General features: G+C 36.1%; 1 protein-coding gene across 2 annotated transcripts in view; it reads right to left on the minus strand.

The window, feature by feature from the left end:
- The window catches only part of CRYBG3 (crystallin beta-gamma domain containing 3), a 146,263-nt gene that overhangs the window by 30,327 nt on the left and 92,410 nt on the right, over positions 1 to 23,526 (minus strand). The window contains exons 13-17 of one of the 2 annotated variants that reach the window (XM_036747824.1): positions 20,580 to 20,722; positions 20,341 to 20,467; positions 19,363 to 19,395; positions 3,225 to 3,334; positions 1,196 to 1,322 (exon numbers count right to left, since the gene is read on the minus strand). In XM_036747824.1, the coding sequence (XP_036603719.1) occupies positions 1,196 to 1,322; positions 3,225 to 3,334; positions 19,363 to 19,395; positions 20,341 to 20,467; positions 20,580 to 20,722 (540 nt within the window). Of the gene's footprint in view, positions 1 to 1,195; positions 1,323 to 3,224; positions 3,335 to 7,638; positions 7,716 to 19,362; positions 19,396 to 20,340; positions 20,468 to 20,579; positions 20,723 to 23,526 lie in introns of those variants that run through there. The other variant, XM_036747825.1, reaches the window with a different exon arrangement.

Consider the following 23,526-nt stretch of genomic DNA (forward strand, 5'->3'; position numbering starts at 1 on the left):
TGTCTCAGAATAGAGTACTGCTAGAGACCTCGTAACCCCTGGGCCTACAATGTCCCAGTCTAAGACCTATAGTACCAAGCTTGTCACTACTCATGGCAGCTCCTCTGGGCTTCAGTGTTTCCCCCCCTGGGGTTTTCTGACCACCTTTGGGCTTTTTCAGAAGCCTTTGGGCTTCTTCTCCTGCCCCTTTAGGACAAAGGATCTTGCAGGTTACCTGTGTCTAGTTTCTGGCTAACCTGGGAGGCTGCAATCTGGTGTTGACTTTGCTGGTAGGGCCCCCTTTTCTATTGCCCTTGTGTTTCTGGCTGACTTTATGTGCAGTCCTGGGGTGGAACTACACTTATTAAAGTTTCTCATTAGATTTCTTGATTCATTATGGTGCAAAGTTCCAAGATATTTCTAGAGTAGGTATGATGAAGTTGAGGGGTCTGCCTCCTCTTCAGGTAATTTTCTTGGCTGGAAGTCAGTCCTTCTCTTCCTTCAAGGCAGGTGCCACCTTTACCATTGAGCCTTTTCTAGTCCCCCTGGCTTTAGAGTTCTCTCTTTCTTTAGTTATATGTTGTATAATTCTAGTAGCATATAAGTTCCTTGAGGGCAGGAACCATCTCATCTTTGTTTTCCAAGTATCAAGTATATATACTTTGCACATACTAGTTGCTTAATAAATGTTAACTGAATTTAATTTGAACATTTTCCTCATGTAGTATAAAGTCTATCCAAACATAAGATCTCAAAGTAAAAAATGTACTTACAGACTTTCCTCCTTAAATTTATTACTACCACCACTGGTTACAGAACTATATAAAGATTTTGGTCCCATTTTGTGACTGAAACTATCTTTATCACCTTGATGTTCAGTATTTGTGGTTCCCTGGGGGCCTGGGTTTATTGGCTCGAGTCCTCTTGCTCCCTCTCGTTCTTCCTCCCCTACTGTTCCTTTCCTTTACCCATGCCACCCACTCTCATTTGATGGGGATTGCCCATGGCTTCTCCCATGAGACCTCCCCTTTTTGTTGTTACCCTGTAAATATCCAAGGCATTGTCTGAATTGCAGGCTCTTTCCCTGATATAAGGAGTCCCACATATGTGTGCCTTTGTCTTATAACAAATCAAGTTACTACCCATATCTTGTGGAGTTGTGACTTTTGGTTAATACATCCTCTAATATAAAATAAGATTTCAATAAGGTTCTTACATATTCAATAGGCTTGAGGGATTTGACTGTAGCTGGAGAGCAGCCACAGGAAGTAAGGTCAGCATAGAGGCCTTCTTCTAATATACACTGGTTACTTGTGACATCCTCTTGGCAATGCATGAGCCAGCTGAAAGATCAAAGTATAGAAAATTTAGTCAGTTAGCAATCATTTACCTCTACTCTGTGCTCAGTATTATGTTATGGGCTAGAAGTAAAGAAAACATCATTAGGCAGGAAGGACAACACTATTAGACAAAGAGACAAGATTCATACACCTAAGATAACTATAGAATAAAGTAATGCAAATCCTGTAGAAATTCAAAAAGATTATAGGCAGAGAATGACTAAAGAGTCCTGAATAATGACTTAATGGAAGAATTTGGATTAGTAGTAAAGGTTAGAAAAGAAAGGAACAGCAAAAATAAAGGAATAAAAATAAGTGTACTTGGCAGTAGGGCACAAAAAAATGGATGATATACATTCATATGCCACAGTCTGTTCCACCTTTCCCCAGTTACCTAAGAAGCAATGTAAGATAGTACCTAAGTTTCTAGTTCTTAACTGTTCTTTATTATTTTCCCTCTTTTAACCCTGCTTTCAGGATCAGTTAGCTTATTTTGCTTGTGACTGTCTTCTCCTTGGTATTATTCTCCCTCTTAACAGAACTCCTTTTCCCTGTCTGTTTCTATGTTGAGTTTTATGCGTTTCTTTACCAAACTGTTTCTCTGTGTGTTCAATCCTCCTTTGTCTATTTAAGGTAAGAATGAAGTTTCTCTGATGTCTTTACTCCTTCTTCTGCATCTGTATAGTCTTTGAGAAGCAACAAGTTTTCTCCACTTTCTTCCTCTTTCCTACCTCAAAGACCTTTATTTTTCTTAACTCCCTCAATATCCTTTCAAAACAGTAATATTCTGAAGGAACACTTGTTTCTTCTCACCCTATTAGAATGGTAACATTACTTCATCTTAGAGCTCTTTCTACATGCTCACATTTATCTTTCTAGGCTGGCCTTGATTCTTGTGTTTCGAAGTTCTTCTGTCTTTGCATCAGAAATGCTTGGAAGTCCTCTATTCCATTAAAGATTCATTCTATATCCCACCTTTCCCCCTGGAAGATATCCAACTTTTCAGGGTAATTTGTTATTGTTTGTAAGCCAGTCTCTTTTTCTTTTGGAATACTATATTCTAGTATTCAGGGAGTTTACTACTTGGGTAAGGTTTACCACTTTTCCTTCTAAGCTATTTATTCTACTTCCAATGCGTTCCTCCATAGTTTTTATGTACTTTTAAAACACCCTTACTTCGTTTCTTCTGACATTCATGTAGCTCTTTTTAACCTCTGCTTGCAATTGTTGAACTATTCACTCAATCACTGGATAGTCAATAATTTTTATTTTAGTTATTTTAAAAATTTACTCATTTCTCTAGCTTTAATTCCTGAACTGGAGATTTATGCTACATTGTAGCTCTCTCTGTTATCTCTGTTACTTTTGGATGGGATGAGTAGCTGTTTGCTCTTGTCCAGGATTTCCTGTGTTCCTGTGCTGAACTTTTTTGAGCTGCCCTAGTTTTGCTCAGTGCATCCTCTCTCCTTGCTCCTTTTGGACTTAGATCCTTGCTCGCTGAAAGTATCTTTGGTAGCTACCTTTTCTATTGTCCACAGGTTTCCAGACATGAGAGGAGTCACTTAATGTAGTCTCTCATTGAATTTCTTGAAGATTTTTCAGATAGGTGGAAATTTCAGGGTTTTACTGAGTAGATAATCTATATGGGAAGTGGGCATTCTGCTTCCTATGCAGGACGCCATCTTTTCAGGTAGTCTGTTTTTGATTTTTAAAGGAATGATCTACCTTAAGAGGGTATGCAAATCAGGATTTCCCACATACTGAAATCACAGGTCCTCAATTCCACCAAACAAAATAAAGAAAAAAAATACTTATTACATGCACAAGGAAAACTTCAATAAACTTCTGAGCATTAAGTATATTACATTTTTAAATAAATATGAATATTTGCACAAAAATACTTACCATCCCCGAAGAACCTTAAATGAATGTGGTATGAAGTTTGTCATATCAGAAATATGGTCTGTGAAATCTACACAATTTCCTTGGAAATTTGATTGATCATATGCTTTGAGCTGTAAGAAAATAAAACCACAACTGAAAACTGGGGGGAAAAAGTATCTAAAGTATCTAAAAGCCAAAACAGAGTCCATCTTCTTTATGCCCGTAAAATCACAGAAATCAGTGACTATTTTAATGTGTATCTTTCAACAAAAACAGAGAGGAGAATCATCCATCATACAGTTCATTTCTGGATAATAGTATTGGAGAGTGTCACTTCATAGATTTACTCTGAACAAAACTTTATCATCTCACTGGACACGGAATTAGGAAGACAAGAGTTGGAATCCAGCCTCAGACACTTATCAACTATGTGACCCATGGTAAGTCACTGGAATTCTGCCTGCCTCAGCTTCCTCTTCTGTAAAACGAAGGTAGTAATAGCACCTACCTTTTGGGGTTGCTGTGAGGATCAAAAAGATGATATTTGTAAAGTGCTTTGTAAAACTTAAGGGAGCTATATGAATGCTAGCTATTACATTATTATTAATATTATCATCTGCCATGCTTCTAAAAATATTCTAAAAATAAATTTCATTTATCACTTTCTTCACCTTCCCATATTAAGTTCTAGCCACAGTGAGATCAACCTGGAAACAAATCCATCCTCTGAAATAAATTAAAATTTCTCCTTCCAGAAAACACTACTTGGCAAAAGAGAAAAGAGAAAATTCTTTGTTGACCCAACATTTTGAAGAGGAAGGAATAAATCAGTGCTATGTTTCTCTCTACTTGACATCGTAAGCCATTAAGGGAAAATAGGGGGATACAATAGAATAGAATCAATCCATTAATCAACAAGCATCTATCATGTGCTAGGCTCTGAGGATACAAAGACAAAAAAAGGAAACAAAAATATTCTCCCCGCCCTCCCCACCCCACACACACACTTCGGTGTCATTCTGAGCTGACATTTTATCAAGCAAAGTCAACATGACATATAAAAGTATATAAAATAAATACAAGATAATTTTGGAGAGGAAGACAGTAGCAACTGGGAAATCAGCCAAGAAGAGCTATGTTTTAAATGCTTCTAGGTAGAGATGAGGAAGGAGTACATCACAGGCTCAGGGGATGGCCAGCAAGTGCAAAGATTCTGAGATGTGGGTTGGAATGTTGGGTAAGAAACAGCAAAAAAGCCATTTTGGCTGGACTAGGGAGTATGTAAAGGGAAGTAATGTATGGAAAGTGAAGTTTAGAAAACCATGTTTACATCACTTTATGAAGGGGTTTAAATGCCAAAGAGAAGAATTTGTATTTAATCCTAGAGATAATAGGGCACCACTGGAATTTATTAAGTAGGAGAGTGATATGGTAAGACCCATGCTTCAAAAAAATCACACTGATGGTCATGTGGAAGATGGGAAGTAAAGGGGAGAAAGAAACTTGAGCCAGGAAGACTAATTATAAGGTTCTTACAATTGTCCAGGTAAGAGATTATGAGAGGTTGAAATATGGTAGTAGAGTGTAGAGAAAGTTATTTATGTATGTAAGACATGTTATGGGATTAGAATTAACTAGATTTGGAAACTTATGAGATATATAGTAAGAGAGAACAAGGCACTGAGGATAATGCTGAGGTTTTGAACCAGGGTGACTGGAAGAATAAAGATGCTTTTGAGAGAAATAGGGAACTGCATAAAAGTTTAAATATCTTTCTGTGGAAGATTTTAAGATATTTTAATATTTAATATAATATCTCTTAGAATTGAAGGGGACTTTAGATTTAACTAACATTTAAAGTGCTTAAAACCTTACAAAACGCTATCATTGTGGCTACTTAACATATACGGCATATGTAGAATAAGTAGTTGGCACAGTGGGCAGAGCACTAGCAAGGGACTCTCAGACTAGTTGTGCGGCTTTGGACAAGTCACTAACCAGTCTGCCTTTAATTTCCTCTTCTGTAAATGAGGATAATAACAGTACCCACCTTACAGGGCTGTTGTGATGATTAAATGAGGTAATATGTGTAAAGTGCTCTGCAAATCTTAAAGCACTACATAAATATTATTATTGTTAAGAAACTAAAGATCTGAGAAGTAACTTCTCCACGGTGACACACTGAGGACCCTAGGATCACAGATTCAGATCTAGAAAGGGCCTTCCTTGGAGTTTATCTAGTACAATATTTTTACTGTGTAGAACAGGTTTGGTAGAAAAGAACAAGAGTCAGACTCTGGACCCTGGTGGTCCTCTCACTCCAAATTCTATGCTCTTTCCATTATATGCTCTATCTCTAATACTGTGAAAATCGAATCAACAGGGATTGGCAATTGACATCAAACAAGAGAAAAGGAGGATTCATAGAAGTCTCCAAGGTTTCATTTATTAGGTAAATATTAAGATGCTGGTGCTATAAATCAAAGTAGAGAAATTAGTAAAGAGTACAGGATTTGGAAGAAAAGAGAGGAATTCAAGTTTCATGCATGGAGAATTTGAAGTTTCATTCTTTAAGGAGGTGGGAAGCATGCTTCATCCTAGGGCCCCCTTCAATTTAAATTAGTCATGGTATTGACTGCCCTTCAATTTTGCTTATCTTTACAATGTTGTTAATGTAAGCTTAATATGTCTTCCTAAGTTTCTCTGAAAGCATCTCCTTCATCATGTTTTAAAGGCACAATCATTACTGAGGGCAGGAAGGAGCACACTGAGTGCCAGCCCACGAGTCAGAAAGACTCATCTTCCCGAGTTCAAATCTGGCCTCAGACCCTTATTAGGTCTGTAACCCTGGGAAAATCACTTAATCTTGGTTGCCTCAGTTTCCTCATCTGTAAAATGAGTTGGAGAAGGAAATGGCAAACCACTTCAATATCTCTGCCAAGAAAACCCTAAATGGGGTCATACGTAAAGTATTGGACAGGAATGAAAAATAACTGAATGACAAGTGAAGTTTCTCTGAAATCATCCTCTTCATCATTTTTAATAGCACAATAATATTCTATTACATTCACATACTATAATTTGCTTAGCCATTCCCCAATTGATGGGTACCTCCTTATAGTTTCTAGTTCTTTGCCACAAAAGACATATGGGTCCCTTTCTTCCTCCTCAGTTCTTTTTGGGGATATAGACCTGGTATTTCTATAGCTGGGTCAAAGGGCATACCCAATTTAATAACTTTTGGGTCATTTTTCCAGTTTGCTTAGCACAATGGCTAGACCAATTTGCAGCTCCACTAACAGTGTACTTCTTTTCACTCAGCCCCTCCAACATTTGGCATTTTCCATTTTTGTCAACTTTTTCAACCTGATGGGTACGAGTGGAACCTCAGGGTTGCTTTAATTTCACTTCTCTGATTATTAGCAATTTGGAGCATTTTAAAATAGGTACCAATACTATATATTTCTTTCTTATACACTCTTATCTTTTAACCATTTATCATTTAACAGACTTAACTGTTAATGGAGTCTTTCATATATATATATATATATATGTATGTATAACACAGCATTATACATAATAGACATTTTTATTTCTATAATAATGTTGTATTACATATATACTAATATATTATGTATAAATTGTGTGTATGTATATATGTATGCACGTAAACACACACATATGAATGGTCTTCACACTGCAGAGTGATTTGATTTATTGTTTGACCCCAGAAAATAGAATATTAGAGAGAAGTTTCAGAGTGTTACCTCATATCATACATATATTAAGTATATATATGCATGTGTGTATATGTGTGCACAATACATACATACATACATATACATATACACACATAGCTCTAAAATCTAACTCTCTGAAACTTCTATTCGCTAGTGCTAGTTCTGCTTTCTGGGGTCATATGGAATAAATCTAATCCTTCATAATATAACCCTTCAAATATCTGAAAACGATGATGATTATGGCCCTCTAAGGTCTTTCTTGTTTAGGCTAAACATTTTCTAATTCCTTTGGTTGATCCTAACATGCAGTCAGGAGGTGCTATGCTACGGGGAAGAGAGGAATAGATGTAGACTTAGAGGACCTGTTTTCAGATCTCAGCCCTGCCAATCCAAAAACTGTGTGACTTCAGGAAAGCCACTTAAAGTCTTTAGTTTATCATCTGTAAAATGAGGAGGGCATAGACTCTGTGGTTCCCTTCTAGCTTTACATACATGATCTTATGATGTAATTTAGCACAGTGCTTGGCAAATAGGTGTTTAATAAATGTTTACTGATTGATTGATTTATTGATTAATTTACTTGCCACTCAGTGTCTTTCCTAAACTGCAGTGTGAAGCCCTCTTTGAGCCCAGACTCTGTCTTCAAGTGTGTTGCTTTGTGACATTTAAAAATTTATTATTTATGCCATTTATACCTTCATCCAAGTCATTGACAAAAATGTCAAACAGCACATGTCCAAGTAGAGATCCTTGGAACACTCCATTGGAGATCCTGACCAAGGTAAAATTGAACCATTAACACCTATTCCTGAAGTTCAACCATTTGACCAGTTATAAATGTCTTAGTTATTATTATTATTAATATACATTAATAAATGCATGTAGCTCTAGACAGATATCCCTTCAAAATCATCATCATAACAAGTAGGCAACCCCATCCCCCATCAAGCCTAACAGTTGTCAATGACCATCAAGTCTCAACCTCTCCAATAACTGGATCAACAGAGTATCTATTCACAAATATTCCATAACTCCTTAACAAACAATAATACTTGAAAATAACTGTATGACATGTTCACACCTTAAACTAATTTTCCTGGCTTGCTAACAGAACCTGCATGGGGAAACCCAAAAATTCTGCCGAATAAATTATGTTCTATACTTGAGGGACAATGATAAAATATACCTTAGTTGTATACTGCAGCGCTAAGTTCAGGTGGATTTGCATATAGGAAAATTAGTCTTGCTTTGTAATGCTGGAAATATGTTTTAAAAATGCAGAATGCAGGGGGAAAAGTCTGGCTTAAGATTTAAAACAAAAGTTGTAAAAACTGCTGAATTGCTTTTAAAATAAATGCAGCTGCAACACAAATGGGCCAATATAAATAACATTCTTCAGAAAGAAGGGTCATGAAAGAACAGTTATCATTAAAGGAAAGAGGACACTATGTTGTAAAAGCAACTTCTATCAATTAATTAATCATACCAGAAATAAAAGGCAAGAATCACAGTCTTAAGCAAATAAAGGAAAGAGTGAAATAGTATGTTCTTTTCTATTCTGACAACTCAAGGGACATCCTGAAAGTCCAAACATGGAACAGGAAGTATATGCAGATTTGCTGACTAGATCATCTGAACAAAAACAAGCAATGAAAAAACTACACACAAAGAAAATTTAAAAAAAAAACACCATAAAGTATTTCTAATGCCAAGTAAGTAAGCACTTGTAGCCAAAACCTGGCTCATATCCCTGGGAGTAGCACCATGTAGCCTAGATGACTTCCAACTGCAACAATGGATTAAATTCACTGAATTTAAGACATATTAATTTTTGTAGGACATATATCTAAGCACAAAGTAAATTAAGTAGTCAATTATAGTAAGACAAATTTGTGCTTAGGTATTTAACTTTCTTCCAATGTCATTTTAGCCTAATGTGCCATTGTAACAAAAGCTCAGGCAGGATCTGTCAAGCTAGAAAGGATTTGAATATGGACCTATATCTTTTGCCCAAAGACCAGCCTAAGTATGTACATGCTCATTACATCAAGCTGGATGCAAGGTGTTTGTTTTATCCTGTCAGACTTCAAAGGCTATCTAATAAGTTAGAGAGGGGCTGTTAGCTGCACTGATAGGAGTGCCCATGCTTATAAAATTACAGATTTGTTAAGTATCGAAGGAATGTATGAACAAAACCAATTTGTATTTGATCAATATTCATATTATTGTAATATATTTTTTTTTATTTAAAAATGTAATTGAATGGATCATGCACATTGTTTCTTAAGATCAGTTACCTACAACTATTGGGCACATATTGCTATGGCTTATCTTACTTTTTTGGATGGTGGATGGTAGTGAGTACTCTATCATTATGGAGGTCTTCAAGTAGAAATTAGAAAGCTATTTGTGAAGTGGTATTGCAGTAGAGACTCATGCTTCATTTGAAAATTACATTATATGACTTCTGTGATTTCTTCCAAATACTACATATTGATTCTGTTACTATTCTACCCAAATTTCAGACATAGAGCTTAGTAGAAGTAACTAAGAATCCTTGCAGATAAAACTCTATTTCAGGGATGGTAAAATCACAAATGGTATTTATTAGAATGCTGAAAGAACAGTTAAGCAGGATTATTTATATTTCTCTAGCTCCCATTAATCCTTCTTACCCTTTTTCTCTTGGGCATAATAAAAATACCCCTAAAAATTACAAGAACTTAAAAAAACTTTCTCCCTCTTACTAAAATATTCTATATTAGTACTTATTACTCATTCTCTCACAGAAAAGATATTTTAAAAGGATATAACAGGATATACCTATTACATTTTGGTCATCAAAGTTTCCTATGGTTTTCAGTTACTGGGACAGTATAACCAGGTGTACAAGGATGACTGTCTTCCACAGACTGAAAAATGAATTTGTGCTAGGTAAAAGTGTAGGCAAGAAAGAGAAAAATTATAAAGTTGGCCACTAAAAACAGCTGCCTTTATGCTGGACAGTCTAAAGCTGATTAATTTACACATGCTTTCTTTCAGAGTTCTGGCAAATATCCCTAAACTATCAGAGACATTTACTTTACTGGCCACTTAGTCACGTGCCAAGAACAAAGGGTACAGATATCAATAGGCATTTTCTGCCACTTCTTGGACAAAGTTCTGCTCGGAACCAGAAAGCAATATTAGAAAAACCAAAATGATCCCTGAGAAAGGAAAGATCGTGATGAACACTGCTCAATAGAATTCCAATCATTCTTTTAGGGCAGAGACTGTTTCATTTTTGTTTTTGTTTTTCATAACTCTTAGCACAATACCTTGTGCACAGTAGGTCTATAATGGCTGTTTTTTAAAATTGATTTGATTTTTATCCTTTCTATTTTCTCCCAGGAAATCTTTAGAATTGGATCATTCTAAATTCTGTTCAGCTTTCAGTTCATTCATACTGCTTCAAGAGAAAATATTTTAAAGCCTATAGTTGGTCTACAAAACAATAAAATAAAGAAGAATAGAAGGAAATAAGTATTTAATAGAATAACATAATTCTATTTAGGAGGGAAATGTTTCAATCAGGCCTGTGTTAATCTTTTTTTAAAAAAATTAGGACCAAAAAAGCTGTTGAAATGGAAATATAAAACTGAACAAAATTGAGAAATATAAATAACACTGTAAATGTGTACAGTATATTATGAAAAATATAAATGCTTTTCCATGTAAAATTAAATCCAGAAGACAAATTTATATTCAATTATTTGAAAATAATCTGGGTACTTTGGCTGACCTTTTTATCCAACTATCCCACTACTTGAACACGTACCCTTAAAGACAAAGATTCCAAGATATTTACTGTAGCACTTTTTTTGTGATAACAAAAAAGTGGAAACAAAGTTGGTGCCTAACAATTACAGAGCGACTGAAAATTGTGCTCAACCAATAAAACAGAATGTTATTGTTATTGTGCTGAAATAAAATAATGAGGAATGCAGAGAAACAATGGAAGACTTCTAAAGATGTAAAACCAAGATAACTGTACACAACAATAATAATATGCATTTTAAATATACTAAAAACCCAAACTCATAGTAATGGCAATGGTTCTGAATGTTTCATACACTATAATATGTGGCCAAGGTCAGTGGATTTTTTTTACTTTTATTCTTTTATAACAAGATAGCATCTTATCAGGATTGGCTGTGGTCTGAGAAATAAAAAACATTTATAAATTTTGATTAAAAGAGCTTTATTGAAAGAAATGCTAGGTTTGACATGGATTTGTCCTGATTTTTATTTTGTTCTTAAAAAGTGGCAAAGCAAAGAAAAGTATCCCTGTGTCTCTTCTCACTCCCCTGCACTATTCTTACCATATATAAGACTTAAGAGTCACACACTCTCTTCTCTGCTATAGTAGGAAAAATTTTTTTAAAAGAACTCAACAATGACAGCTTATAGCTACAATTAATCTAAATACATATTGGTTTTCAACAATGAAATGGATCTCCCAGCACACAAACAAAACTTACAAGTAAAACTAACTATCTCCTTGACCACTTCCATACGGTTGTTTTACTTTTAAAACACTTTCAACAATATATTCCTTACAATTTACTACTACTGTATTTCCCCATGGATAAGACGCATCCTTTGTTGGTTAGCAAAATGGGCTCCTTAGCACTTAGTGCCCTTGAAGAGTTTGGCTTTTGTTTGCTTTGAGTAATTCAGTGTATTACATTGAGCCTTACTAGGTGCTAAGCCCCAGGCCCAAACCCCTATTAGGTGTGGAACCTATGTGGGTGTGGATTGGTGACTGGGTTGGGGCCCAAGGTGGGGCTGGCTAAGGGGAGGTGCTAACTCCAGAGCCATGTCCTATTAAGTGTTAACCTAATCTATGTGGATGTGAACCTCCCAGGGTCCTAAGGGGAGGGGCCAACTCAAGAACCAATCACCAGAGCCTAAGCTCTGGTCATTCAGATGATGTTTGATGATGGCTGAAGCCCTATAAGAAGGGAGGACAGAGCCATTTGTGCAGGGTCTCAAGATGGTGTTGATGAGGAGTCTCCTGGGCAGCTGTAGCTAAGGAGCCCTCCAGCTTGTAAACCCGGATGCTGAGACTTTGTTGAACTCTGGTAACTGTGTACTGGGATTTGAATCAGACAAGGTCTGTCTGTTGATGTTTGTAATTTGTTTATATTTTGCTCTGAAGTTCAGTGTGCTGGCTTTTTCCCCTGAACTAAGTGAATGATATTTGTATGCTGAATTAAAGTAAGCTTGTCAACCCCTTTAACCTTGCTTTCCTTATTAAAGCAGATCAAAAGAACCTGTGCTTTCACAGCATGCTGGCAGCCTTCTGGGTGCTGGCTGTGGGTGGATCTTATACCCCCACAGCAGCTGCTAGCCGGATTGTGGAAACACCCTTTTTCGAAAAATTTGGAGTCTAAAAACTGGGTGTGTCTTATACAGTGGTTGTAGATTTTTTTACTTGCACTTCCTGCTTTTTTGCACTTGTCTTTGCGCTCATTGTTTCACATTTGTTACTGGTATATTAGGTTACATTTTACCACATTCTGCCCAGAAATGGCTCACAAAAGATTTTCGTACAGTGCTGAATTCAAGTTAAAAGTGATCCAGTTTCTCTCAGCCCAGGACAGCAGTCTGTCTGAGCACAGAGCCTGCAGCTGGGCGGAAGTAGCTAGGTTTGAAATTTGCCTTCTTGGACTCCCCATAGCCAGGATGTGCAAGTAAAATGGCTCATATCCCGCCCTTGAATAAACCCAGAGAATAAAAACTCAGCAGAAACAAAGGAGCCAGAAGGGGGACTTCGGTAGCGAGAGAAGTGGGGAAGAGGGACCTTCCTGTGGTGGCAGAAGGAGACTAGTGGAGGAAGAGAGGTGTCCCAGCAGCCCTCACCCTAGCAGAACAACAGGAGTAACTTAGCCCTAGGGGGTGGAGCTAACTAACATCAACGCCAGGACCCCAGACTTGGCTTTGCACAGCCAGGGGAAGTGGCAGACACCAACACAGACACCAGCTGAGACCACCCATGATGTAGAACAGTCCTGGGGAAAAGGAGACTCCCAGGAGCCAGACCACCCCTCCCCCACACCTCACAAAACCAAAGACCATAGCACATAAAGCTAGATCCCAACACAAGAAACTTGGGACAGAGCCCCCTGAGCCTCAGAAACAGAGATCCACTTCAGAAATGAGGAGGGAAAAAAAAAACACCATGAAAAAGAATTTTAAGAAGCTCTCAAAGACAACTAACTCATATTATGGAGGCAGGGAAGACTAAAATACCAATTCAGAAGAGGACAGCATGAATACTACACCCACATCTGAAACCTCAAAAGGGAAAGTGAAGTGGTTTCCAGACCAAAAAGCATTCCTGGAAGAACTCAAGGAGGACTTTAAAAACCAAATTAGGGAGGTAAAAGAAAATATGGGAAAAAAATTCATTGAGGAAAACAAATCTTTAAAAGGTAAAATCGGGGAATTGGTTAAAGAAATTCAGAATATAAATGGAGAAAATGTCTCATTGAAAAGCAAAATCAACCAAATGGAAAAGGAGATAGAGAAGATAAAGGAAGAAAACAAAACATTAAGAATTAGAATTAGGCAAGTAGAAGCTAATGACTCTATGAGACATCAACAATCAGTCAAACAAAATCTAAAAAATGAAAAAATAGAAGAAAACGTGAAATATCTGACTGGAAAAACAACCGACCTGGAAAAATAGATCCAAGAGAGACAATATAAGAATCATTGGTCTATGTGAAAGCTATGATGAAAAAAGAAGCCTGGACAGTATCTTCCATGAAATCCTTAAAGAAAATTGCCTGGAGGTCCTACAACCAGAGGGTAAAACTTTCATCAAAAGAATCCATCAATCACCCCCGGAAAAAGATCCCAAATTGAAAACTCCAAGAAATACTATAGCCGAATTCCAGAACTACCAAGTCAAGGAGAAAATATTGCAAGCAGCTAGAAAGAAACAATTCAAATATCACAAAAATACAGTCGGGATCGTGTAGGATCTTTCAGCTTCTACATTAAATGACAGGAGAAATTGCAATACGACATTCTGAAGGGCAAAGGAGCTTGGACTATAACCAAGGACCAACTACCCAACAAAACTGAGCATAATTTTGCAGGCAAGAAGACGGACATTCAGTGACACAAAGGAATTCCAGACCTTCCTGATGAAAAGTCCAGAGCTCAATGGAAAATGTGATTTCCAAATACAAAACTCAAGAGAGACACAAAAAGGTAAATGGGGGAAAAAACCCTAGTTAATCAATCAATAAGGCTAATTAATTACATCCTTATACAGGATTATTTTGTTGTAGATATGTTTGATATATGTATATATACACATATATATGTCAATCTTGAGAATAGTACACTTATTATGACAATTGAAAGGGATATTCATAGACGGTGGATGTCAGTATAAAATAACCGATATAATGATAAAAAATATAAATACAGAGATATAAAGGGATGGTTCTGGGAGAAGAGGTAAGGAAGTAGCAGAAAAGGGTAAATTATATCACAAGAAGAGGCACAAAAACATATTGTAGTAGAGGGAAAGAAAGGAGGGAGAAGAGCAGTATCTTAGCTTTACTCTCATCGGGTTTGGCTCAAGAAGGGAATAACACACCCTGATACGTATAGAAATCTAACTTGTCCTATGGGGAGTAGGAGAGGAAAGGGGAGAAAAAGGGAGGGGGATGGTCAGAAGGGAGGGAAGAAGTAGCAAGTGGAAAACGGGAAGATAAGGGAGGGGAAGCAACAGGGAGGGTAAACTGAGGAAGGTGGCGGTCAAAAGCAAAACTTTGTTGAGGAGTGGAAGGGGAAAGGGAGCAATAAAAGCATAAACAGGGGGGAAATAGGACGGAGAAAAAGGCACAGACAGTAATCATAACTGTGAATGTGAATGGGATGAATTCTCCCATAAAACAGAAAGGGATAGCAGAATGCATTAAAGACCATAACAGTACAATATGCTGTTTACAAGAAACACATCTGAAACAGGGGGATACATACAGGGTAAAGGTGAAAGGCTGGAGTAGAATATATTGTGCTTCAGCTAAAGTAAAAAAAGCAGACATAGCAATCCTAATCTCAGACACAGCAAAAGCAAATATAGATCTAATTAAAAGAGATAAGGAAGGACACTACATCCTGCTAAAAGGCACCATAAACAATGAAGCAATATCATTGTTTAACATATGTGCCCCAAGTGGTATGGCATGCAGATTCTTAGAGGAGAGGTTAAGGGAGTTACAGGAAGAAACAGACAGCAAAACCATGATAATCGGAGACCTCAACCACTCCCTCTCTGAACTTGATAAATCTAACCTCAAAATAAACAAAAAAGAAGTTGAGGAGGAAAATGGAATTTTAGAGAAGGCACATATGACAGACCTCTGGATAAAACTGAATGGGGATAAAAAGGAATATACTTCCTTCTCAGTGGTATATGGCAGCTACTCAAAAATTGACCATGTACTAGGGCATAAAAACCTCACAATTCAGTGCAGAAAGGCAGAAGTAGTCAAAGCATCCTTTTCAGATCATGATGCAATAAAAATTATTTGAAATAAAGAACCAGGGAAAAATAAGCTAAAAACTAATTGGAAACTAAATAATCTAATTCTAAAGAATGAGTGGGCCAAAGAACAAATCAGAGAAACAATTAATAACTTCATTCAAGAGAATGACAATAATGAGACAACATACCAAAACTTATGGGATGCAACAAAAGCAGTTCTTAGGGGAAGTTTTATATCTCTAGATGCTTGCAGGAATAAAATAGAGAAAAAGGAGATCAATGAATTGGACATGCAACTGAAAAAGCTAGAAAAAGAACAAATTGAAAATCCCCAATGAAATACCAAATTAGAAATACTGAAAATCAAAGGAGAGATTAATAAAATTGAAATGAAGAAACTATTGAATTAATAAATAAAACCAAGGGCTGGTTTTATGAAAAAACCAATAAAATTCATAAACCTTTGGTCAATTTGATTTAAAAAAAGAAAGAAAATCAAATTACCAGTATCAAAAATGAAAAGGGTGAATTCACCTCCAACGAAGAGGAAATTAAAACAATAATTAGGAATTATTTTGACCAATTGTATGCCCATAAATTTGACAACCTTAGGGATATGGATGACTATCTACAAAAATATAACTTGCCCAGGTTAACAGAAAAGGAAGTAAAATTCCTAAATAACTCCATCTCAGAAAAAGAAATTGAGCAAGCCATCAATGAACTCCCTAGGGAGAAATCTCTAGGGCCAGATGGTTTTACATGTGAATTTTATCAAACATTTAAAGAACAATTAATTCCTATACTTTATAGACTATTTGGGAAAATAGGTGAAGAAGGAGTCCTACCAAATTCTTTTTATGACACAAATATGGTACTAATACACAAACCAGGAAGAGTCAAAGCAGAGAAAGAAAATTATAGACCAATTTCCCTAAAGAATATTGATGCGAAAATCTGAAATAAAATATCAGCAAAAAGATTGCAGCAAATTCCCAAACCAGGAAGAGTCAAAACAGAGAAAGAAAAATATAGACCAATTTCCCTAATGAATACTGATGAAAAAATTTTAAATAAAATATTAGCAAAAAGATTGCAGCAACATATCATGAGAATAATACACTATGACCAGGTAGGATTTATTCCAGGAATGCAAGGCTGGTTTGATGTTAGGAAAACTATCAGCATAATTTGATCATATCAACAACAAATCTAGCAGAAACCATATGATAATCTCAATAGATGCAGAAAAAGCCTTTTACAAAATACAAAACCCATTCCTATTAAAAACACTAGAAAGCCTGCAGCAGTTACCAGACTTCTCAACCCACAAACACCAAAGAAAACAGAGAAGGTTAGTGGGAAAAGCTGCTGGGGACAGAGTGTAAGAAGGAGTTCGCGGTTCGGCCACCACCCCGGGGGCAGCTACAGAACTACAGCTGCAGTTGCTTCTGGCCCTAGGCCCACCTGGTGGGAGGAATTAAGTGGCAGATCAGAGCAGGAGTGCAGAGCCCGCTGAAGATCTAACTCCAATCCAGGTTGGAGATTCTTGGGGAAGGAGGAGTGCTGGTGTGGCAGAGCTGGCACATCCCCCCAAGCTTGGAACATAGTACTCTATACTCTACAAGTAGTCATACCCCACTGAAAAACTCAAGGGTCAAGTAAGTTGGCTGGCAACATGGCCAGGCAGCGAAAATGCACCCAGATTCTGTCTCAGATTCAATACCACTTCTAGGGTTGTATCCCAAAGAGATCACACAAGTAGGAAAAGGACCCATATGTACAAAAATATTTATAGCGCCTCTTTTTGTAGTAGCAAAGAATTGGAAATCAAGGGGATGCCCATCAATTGGGGAATGGCTGAACAAGTTGTGGTATATGACCGATGGAATACTATTGTGTGATAAGAAATGGGGATGATACAGACTTCGTAAGAACAGAAAAACCTACATGATATAATGCTGAGTGAGCAGAGCAAAACCAGGAGAACATTATACACAACCATAGATATATGGATTCTGTGATGACTAACCCTGATAGATTTCATTCTTCTCAGCAATACAGGGTTCAAAGACAACTCCAAAGGACTCATGATGGAGAGAGCTATCTACATCCAGAGAAAGAACTATGAAGTATGAATGAAGATTGAGGCACACTGTTTGCTCTCCTTTTTTTTCCTTTTTTTTTTTCTTTTTTTGTTTTTGGTTTTTTAGTTTTGTTTCTTCTTTCTCCTGATTCATTCCATTAGTCATAATTCTTCTTTACAACTTGACTACTGTGTAAATAAGTTCAATGCGAAGTTATATGTAGAAGATATATCAGATTCCATGCTGTCTTGGGGCAGGGTGGGGGGGGGAAGAAAATCTGGAACTCAAAATTATGTGGAACTGAGCATTGTAAACTAAAAATAAAAAATCTTAATTATTAAGAAGTGATCCAGTTTGTAAAAGTGAATGGAAATCATGCTGCTGAATGTAAGTTTGGTCCTCCTCCAGCTGATAAAACAATCCGAGACTGGCTAAGGGAAGAAGAAACCCTACTGAAAACTCCACGGCAGAAGACAGCCATGAGAGGCAAGTCAGCAAAATGGCCTGATTTAGAGAGGGAATTGAAGATATGGATTGAAAAGCGAAGGGCAATTGGAATTCCTGGGTCCACAAAGATGGTTCAGCATGAGGCAAGAAGAATTGCTGATGAAAAAGAAGTTACTGATTTCAAAAGAGGGCACAATTGGTGCTTCAGGTTCATGAAACGGAATGGACTAAGCATGTATACATGCACCAGACTTGCCCAAAAGATGCCTGAAAGCTATGAGCAGATGAATAAAACTTGAGTTCAATAACTTTATGTAATATACTTTTTTTTCAAATTTCGGGCCCCCAAATTAAGGTGTGTCTTATACATGGGGAAATATGGTATTCACAAATCTATATCCAACTTAGGATAAAGAAAAGGAAAAGAAAATGAAGACTGAGAATGAGAATGAGATGGACATTAAAATGACATAGAAACCTACAAACTGAAGACTGAGTTTATAAAAGTAGAATCCTTTTTTATATAAACATTCCTAGTTACTGAAAAAACATGTGCCATTCGTTTTTTTTTTTAAAGAGTACACTGAAGACAATACATAGTGGGAAATTTTATACTGTTATCACACTATATGATATCATTTATCATTGAGAAGAATGTGGTATGAGACGGAGCAATATTGGACAAAATCCTAGGATGGTTAGTTACTGAAATACCAAATGAACCTTAGTATAAGGCAGTTTCTTGTCATGACCTTTCAGGGCAGAAGTATAACGAGACCTCATTTTTATACAGCGCTTGATACGCCGTATCATATCTTGATCTAGAAATTTCAATGTAATATTTCTGAATAATGACATCATTCTGATTTTTTTTTACATCAGGACTAGGAAATAAGAGAAATGGTAATTACAATATTATTGCTTCCTTTAAGAAGAAATGTGTTTACAGAAACATATTTTTACATTTAACAGGTTAAGCAAGGAGATTTCAATAATAATTTTATTCACAAAAAAACCAGTATGAATGAATAATAATGTGGCCCAAAGGAGAGGATAGGTATTGGGGAAAAATAGTGGCAGGGACCCAAAATTATCCTGAAGTGGTATGAGTTGCTGACATTGTTAGAGAAAGACAAAGGAAATTATGACTAATCCAGTGAATATAAACATTGACAAATGAATGTTTACCTTACAAGGTACCAAATGTATTTATAAACCAGCTTGCTATTAGGTAGGAGATACCAGAGCAGGGGATCTTATAGAAAAAGTAGAACGATTTACACAAAGCACTTTTAAAAAGTTAAGAAGTAAAAATGATGTTTCTTTTAACATACCAAATATGGAGGCTCATTTATCCCAAGAGGTTCCTGCAAAATATAAATATATTTAAAATTATTTCAAAAACTGTGCATACACAGTTCATTTAATGGCAAGGGAAAGATGAATGGGTGGTGATGGAGAAGAATTCAGGAAGACATCCACTGACCTATCTATGCCTATAGTGTTGATAAAGATTCTGCTGTTTTATTTTAGTCACCTTCTGGGACTAACACCGCTGGCACTAACCTTCTGAGCTACACTGCAAGCCCATTTTATACCAGGGGTTCTTAACCAGTGAATCATGAACATAAAAAACATGTATTTTGCCAACTGTATCTCAATATTATTCCATTTTAATCCTGTATTTTACATTTGATTTTATGATTTAAAAACATTCTGAGAAAGGGTCCTTAGGCTTTACCACTCAGCCAAAGGAGTCCATAACACACAAAAAAGTCAGGAATTCCTGCTTTGCCCTAAGGGGCCCAGTGATTCTTGTGGCAAATGACTACAATGGCTATGTTCTCAGGGATCTTCATCTAAAGCAGGGGTTCCTAACCTTTGCTCTGTTACAGACTCCTCAGAACAATGTTTTAAATGCATAAAACAAAATACATATGATTACAAAATAAACCAATGGAGTTAAAATACTTAATCAAAATATTTGAAAAACAAGTTCATGAACATCAGGTTAAGAATCCTAAAGGATCCTCTTCTTTACCTATGTTCCTAAATAGTCCATAGCCAACAAGAGTCAATTGTCTGAAGCTTGACCAAAGGCAATGAGCTGTGGTATTCACACAAGTGGTATTTAACAAGTTACCTGTGCTGCCTTTTAGAGATGTTTATATTTACATTATATGACCTCACTGTGGTCAACTCAAAAGGAAACAAAACCAACCAATGACCTAAATAATTTTTTACTAAAGTATTTATAATTTAACTGATAGACTTGCATGCATTTAACTGGTAATATTAGAAAATTAACTCACCAGTCTAACAGGCCTTATTGACATGAGCTGGTTGTTGGATCCTCCCCAGTCAAAAAAACTCTTATATTTCCCTTTCTCTAGTATATACTGTTCTCCACAGAAGAACCGCTGTCGGTAGCCAACCCAACTAACAGAGACAGAAACCAAAGTTAGGAAATTTAGCAATACCACACAGGTAGAGAAGCTGTCTAATTTTGATAATAAAAAATACGTTGCATATCTCTGAAAAAAAAACTTACACTCCACTTTTAACATGAATAGATCTTGTTTCATTACCAAACCCGACTTCTTTCAAATCAGGAACATCTCGATTAATGATATTAACAAACTTTGAGTTTTCTACATCAGACTCAAATAATGTGACTGAAGATTCTATAAAATTCTAAAAAGAGGAGAAAAATGAGGGGAAACACAAGTAAGTTGTTTTATAGAAAACTGTATTTTAGGTTTTTTATAAGTTAGAGAATGTACGTACAAGGGATTTCATGTAGAGCACGACCTCTACCTCAAACCAATTTTTTTTGTTTATTCCTATTACGAGGTGGGCCCTTTGAATAATACAAATTACCTCCAATTTGAAATATTCCAGAAAATAACAATTGTGACCATTGAATGATGTCATTTTCTACTTTAGTTATGCTATTTTAGTAAGGGAAAAAATTTTCTTACAAATAGAGCTATCTTAAAATTGAATAGGATTTGCGATCCTTCTCTGGAGTTCATCAGGGCAAGGCTGGATAAATGGATTCTTGTATAGGTATAGTTTCAACTAGATGTGTGTAATACATACATGTGTATGCATGCTCCAGATGAGGAGTGGGGAAAATGGTAGGGCACAGTTTTCTATTTTAATTGCAATATTTTACATTAAAATGAAAAATGAAAATATAAAACCAAATGAAGAGAGAGGCACAAGAATTATTTATTTACCAAAAAAGTAGAAATGAAAATATAAAACCAAATGCTTCGTCTCTATCTCATTAACTATGAACCCATTTTTTGGGCTCAATTATCAGGTCTCCAGGAAATCTGCTATGGTTCTACAACTGTCTATCAATATCAGTTACTTATCCTTTACATTTTTCTTGCACTGTAGACACTGGGGTAGGTATTTCATAATTCCGAATTAAGATTTTCCTTTTTGAACAATTATATTTTTAAATGCAAAGGAAATATATGAAAATTAAGCAATATACTAGCCAAGAAAGCAATAATAAGTGCAACAGTTTTGTTTAAAAGTAAATCATCCTCCATCACTCTTCAGCTAGAGCATTCATATTCTCTCTCTTTTTCTCCAACACCTTTTCTCAGATTCTTGATGTAGAGAAGGATGCATCTGTTTGGCCCTTTTCTGTTTAAAAATCTTATTAATGACTTTGATAAAGGCATAGAAAGCATGCTCATCAGGTTTACAAATGATACAAATACTTTTGTATTGTATACACAAAATACTTTTGCATTGTAAGGAATGAAGGGACAGTTTCAGAGAAACCTGGGAAGACTTGTATTAACTGATGCAGTGTGAAGTGAGCAGAAGCAGGATAATGCATACAAAAACAGTGAAAAGAAAAATAACTTTGAGAGAGTTAAGAAGTAAAACTCTTTCCTTTTCTGCCATCCAATTTTGGAAAGAAAGATAGAAGAGGTATAGATAGGGGGAAACTGGTGGGAGAGAGGGGGAGAGAAAGAAGGAAGAAAAGAAGGAAGGGAGGTGGGAAAAGAGAAGAGGAAGGAGAATAGAAGGGAGGATCAATGAAGCATTAATAAAATGCACAGAACAGAGAACAGGCCACAAAGTAATACAGACAAGTAGGACAGCTTTTACAGTTACAGGTTCAATTTATTACATACTTAAAAAGAAAAGTAAGCTGTATGTGAAAAACTTGCCCAGGGTCAATCAGCCAAGATTGCGATGTACCATTATTTGTTAGGAATATCATATCCTCTATTGAACTTAAATAGCTTTAGTTTCAGGTACACAGCTCTATTTATATTTATATTAAAGTATTACATATATATATATAATTATATTCATATCAAAAGAGAAACTAATTCATTCAAAACTGGGTAGAGGATGTTCTGGATAATCAGCTAAAGTTTCCTTAACCCATGTAAGCATAATAGACTAATTAATGTCTAATAAATGTTACATCTTGTCTATTATGCTTTGCTTTATTTTTTTAAGATATACTTTAACATTCATTTAAAAAACTTTTTGAGTTCCAAATTCTCTCCATCCTTCCAGTCCCTCCCCTAAGCAATATGATATCCATAATCAGCAAGAAAAACAAATGTAAGACACTATGCTTCTATCTGCTCTCAGAGTTCATCAATTATCTTTCTGGAGGTATATTAGTATTTTTCATCTTGAGTCCTTGGATCACTATCTTGCTCAGAGTACCTAAGTCTTTCACAACTGATCATCCTTACTATATTACTATTACTATGTATAATGTTCTGGTTCTTTTCATTTCACTTTCTATCAATTCACCTAAGTCTTCCCAGGTTTTTCTGAAACCATTCTGCTCATCATTTCTTATAGCACAATAGTATTCCATTGTAATCATATACTACAACTTGTTCAGGAATTTTTTCAATTAATGGGCATCACCTTAATTTCTAATTCTTTGGCACCACAAAAAGAACTGCTATAAACATTTTTGTGCATATAGGCCCTTTTCACTTTTCTCTGATCTCTTTGGGATACAAACCTAGCAGTAGTGTCGTTGGATCAAAGGAGATCAAAGGGCTTTATAGCCCTTTGGGCAAAGTTCCAAATTGTTCTCCAGAATGGTCAGAACATTTGACAATTCCACCACTACGGCACTGGTGTCCTTATTTTTCCACTTCCCCTCCAGAATTTGACATTTTTCTTTTGTCATGTTAGTCAATCTGATAGGTTTAAGGTGGTACCTCAGAGTTGTTTTAATATGCATTTCTCTAATTAATAATGATTTATAGCACTTTTTCATATGACTATTGATAGCTTTGATTTCTTCTTCTGAAAACTGCCTATTTGTATCCTCTGACCATTTATTAACTGGAGCTTCTTTTTATAAATTTGACTCAGTTCTGTATATTTGAGAAATAAGGTCTTTCTCAGGGAAATATGCTATAAATTTTTCCCCCAGGTTCCTGTTTCTCTTCTAATTTTAGCTGCATTGGTTTTGTTTGTGAAAAAAACTT

Source organism: Trichosurus vulpecula, chromosome 2, assembly GCF_011100635.1.
Source record: "Trichosurus vulpecula isolate mTriVul1 chromosome 2, mTriVul1.pri, whole genome shotgun sequence".
Lineage (NCBI taxonomy): Eukaryota > Metazoa > Chordata > Mammalia > Diprotodontia > Phalangeridae > Trichosurus > Trichosurus vulpecula.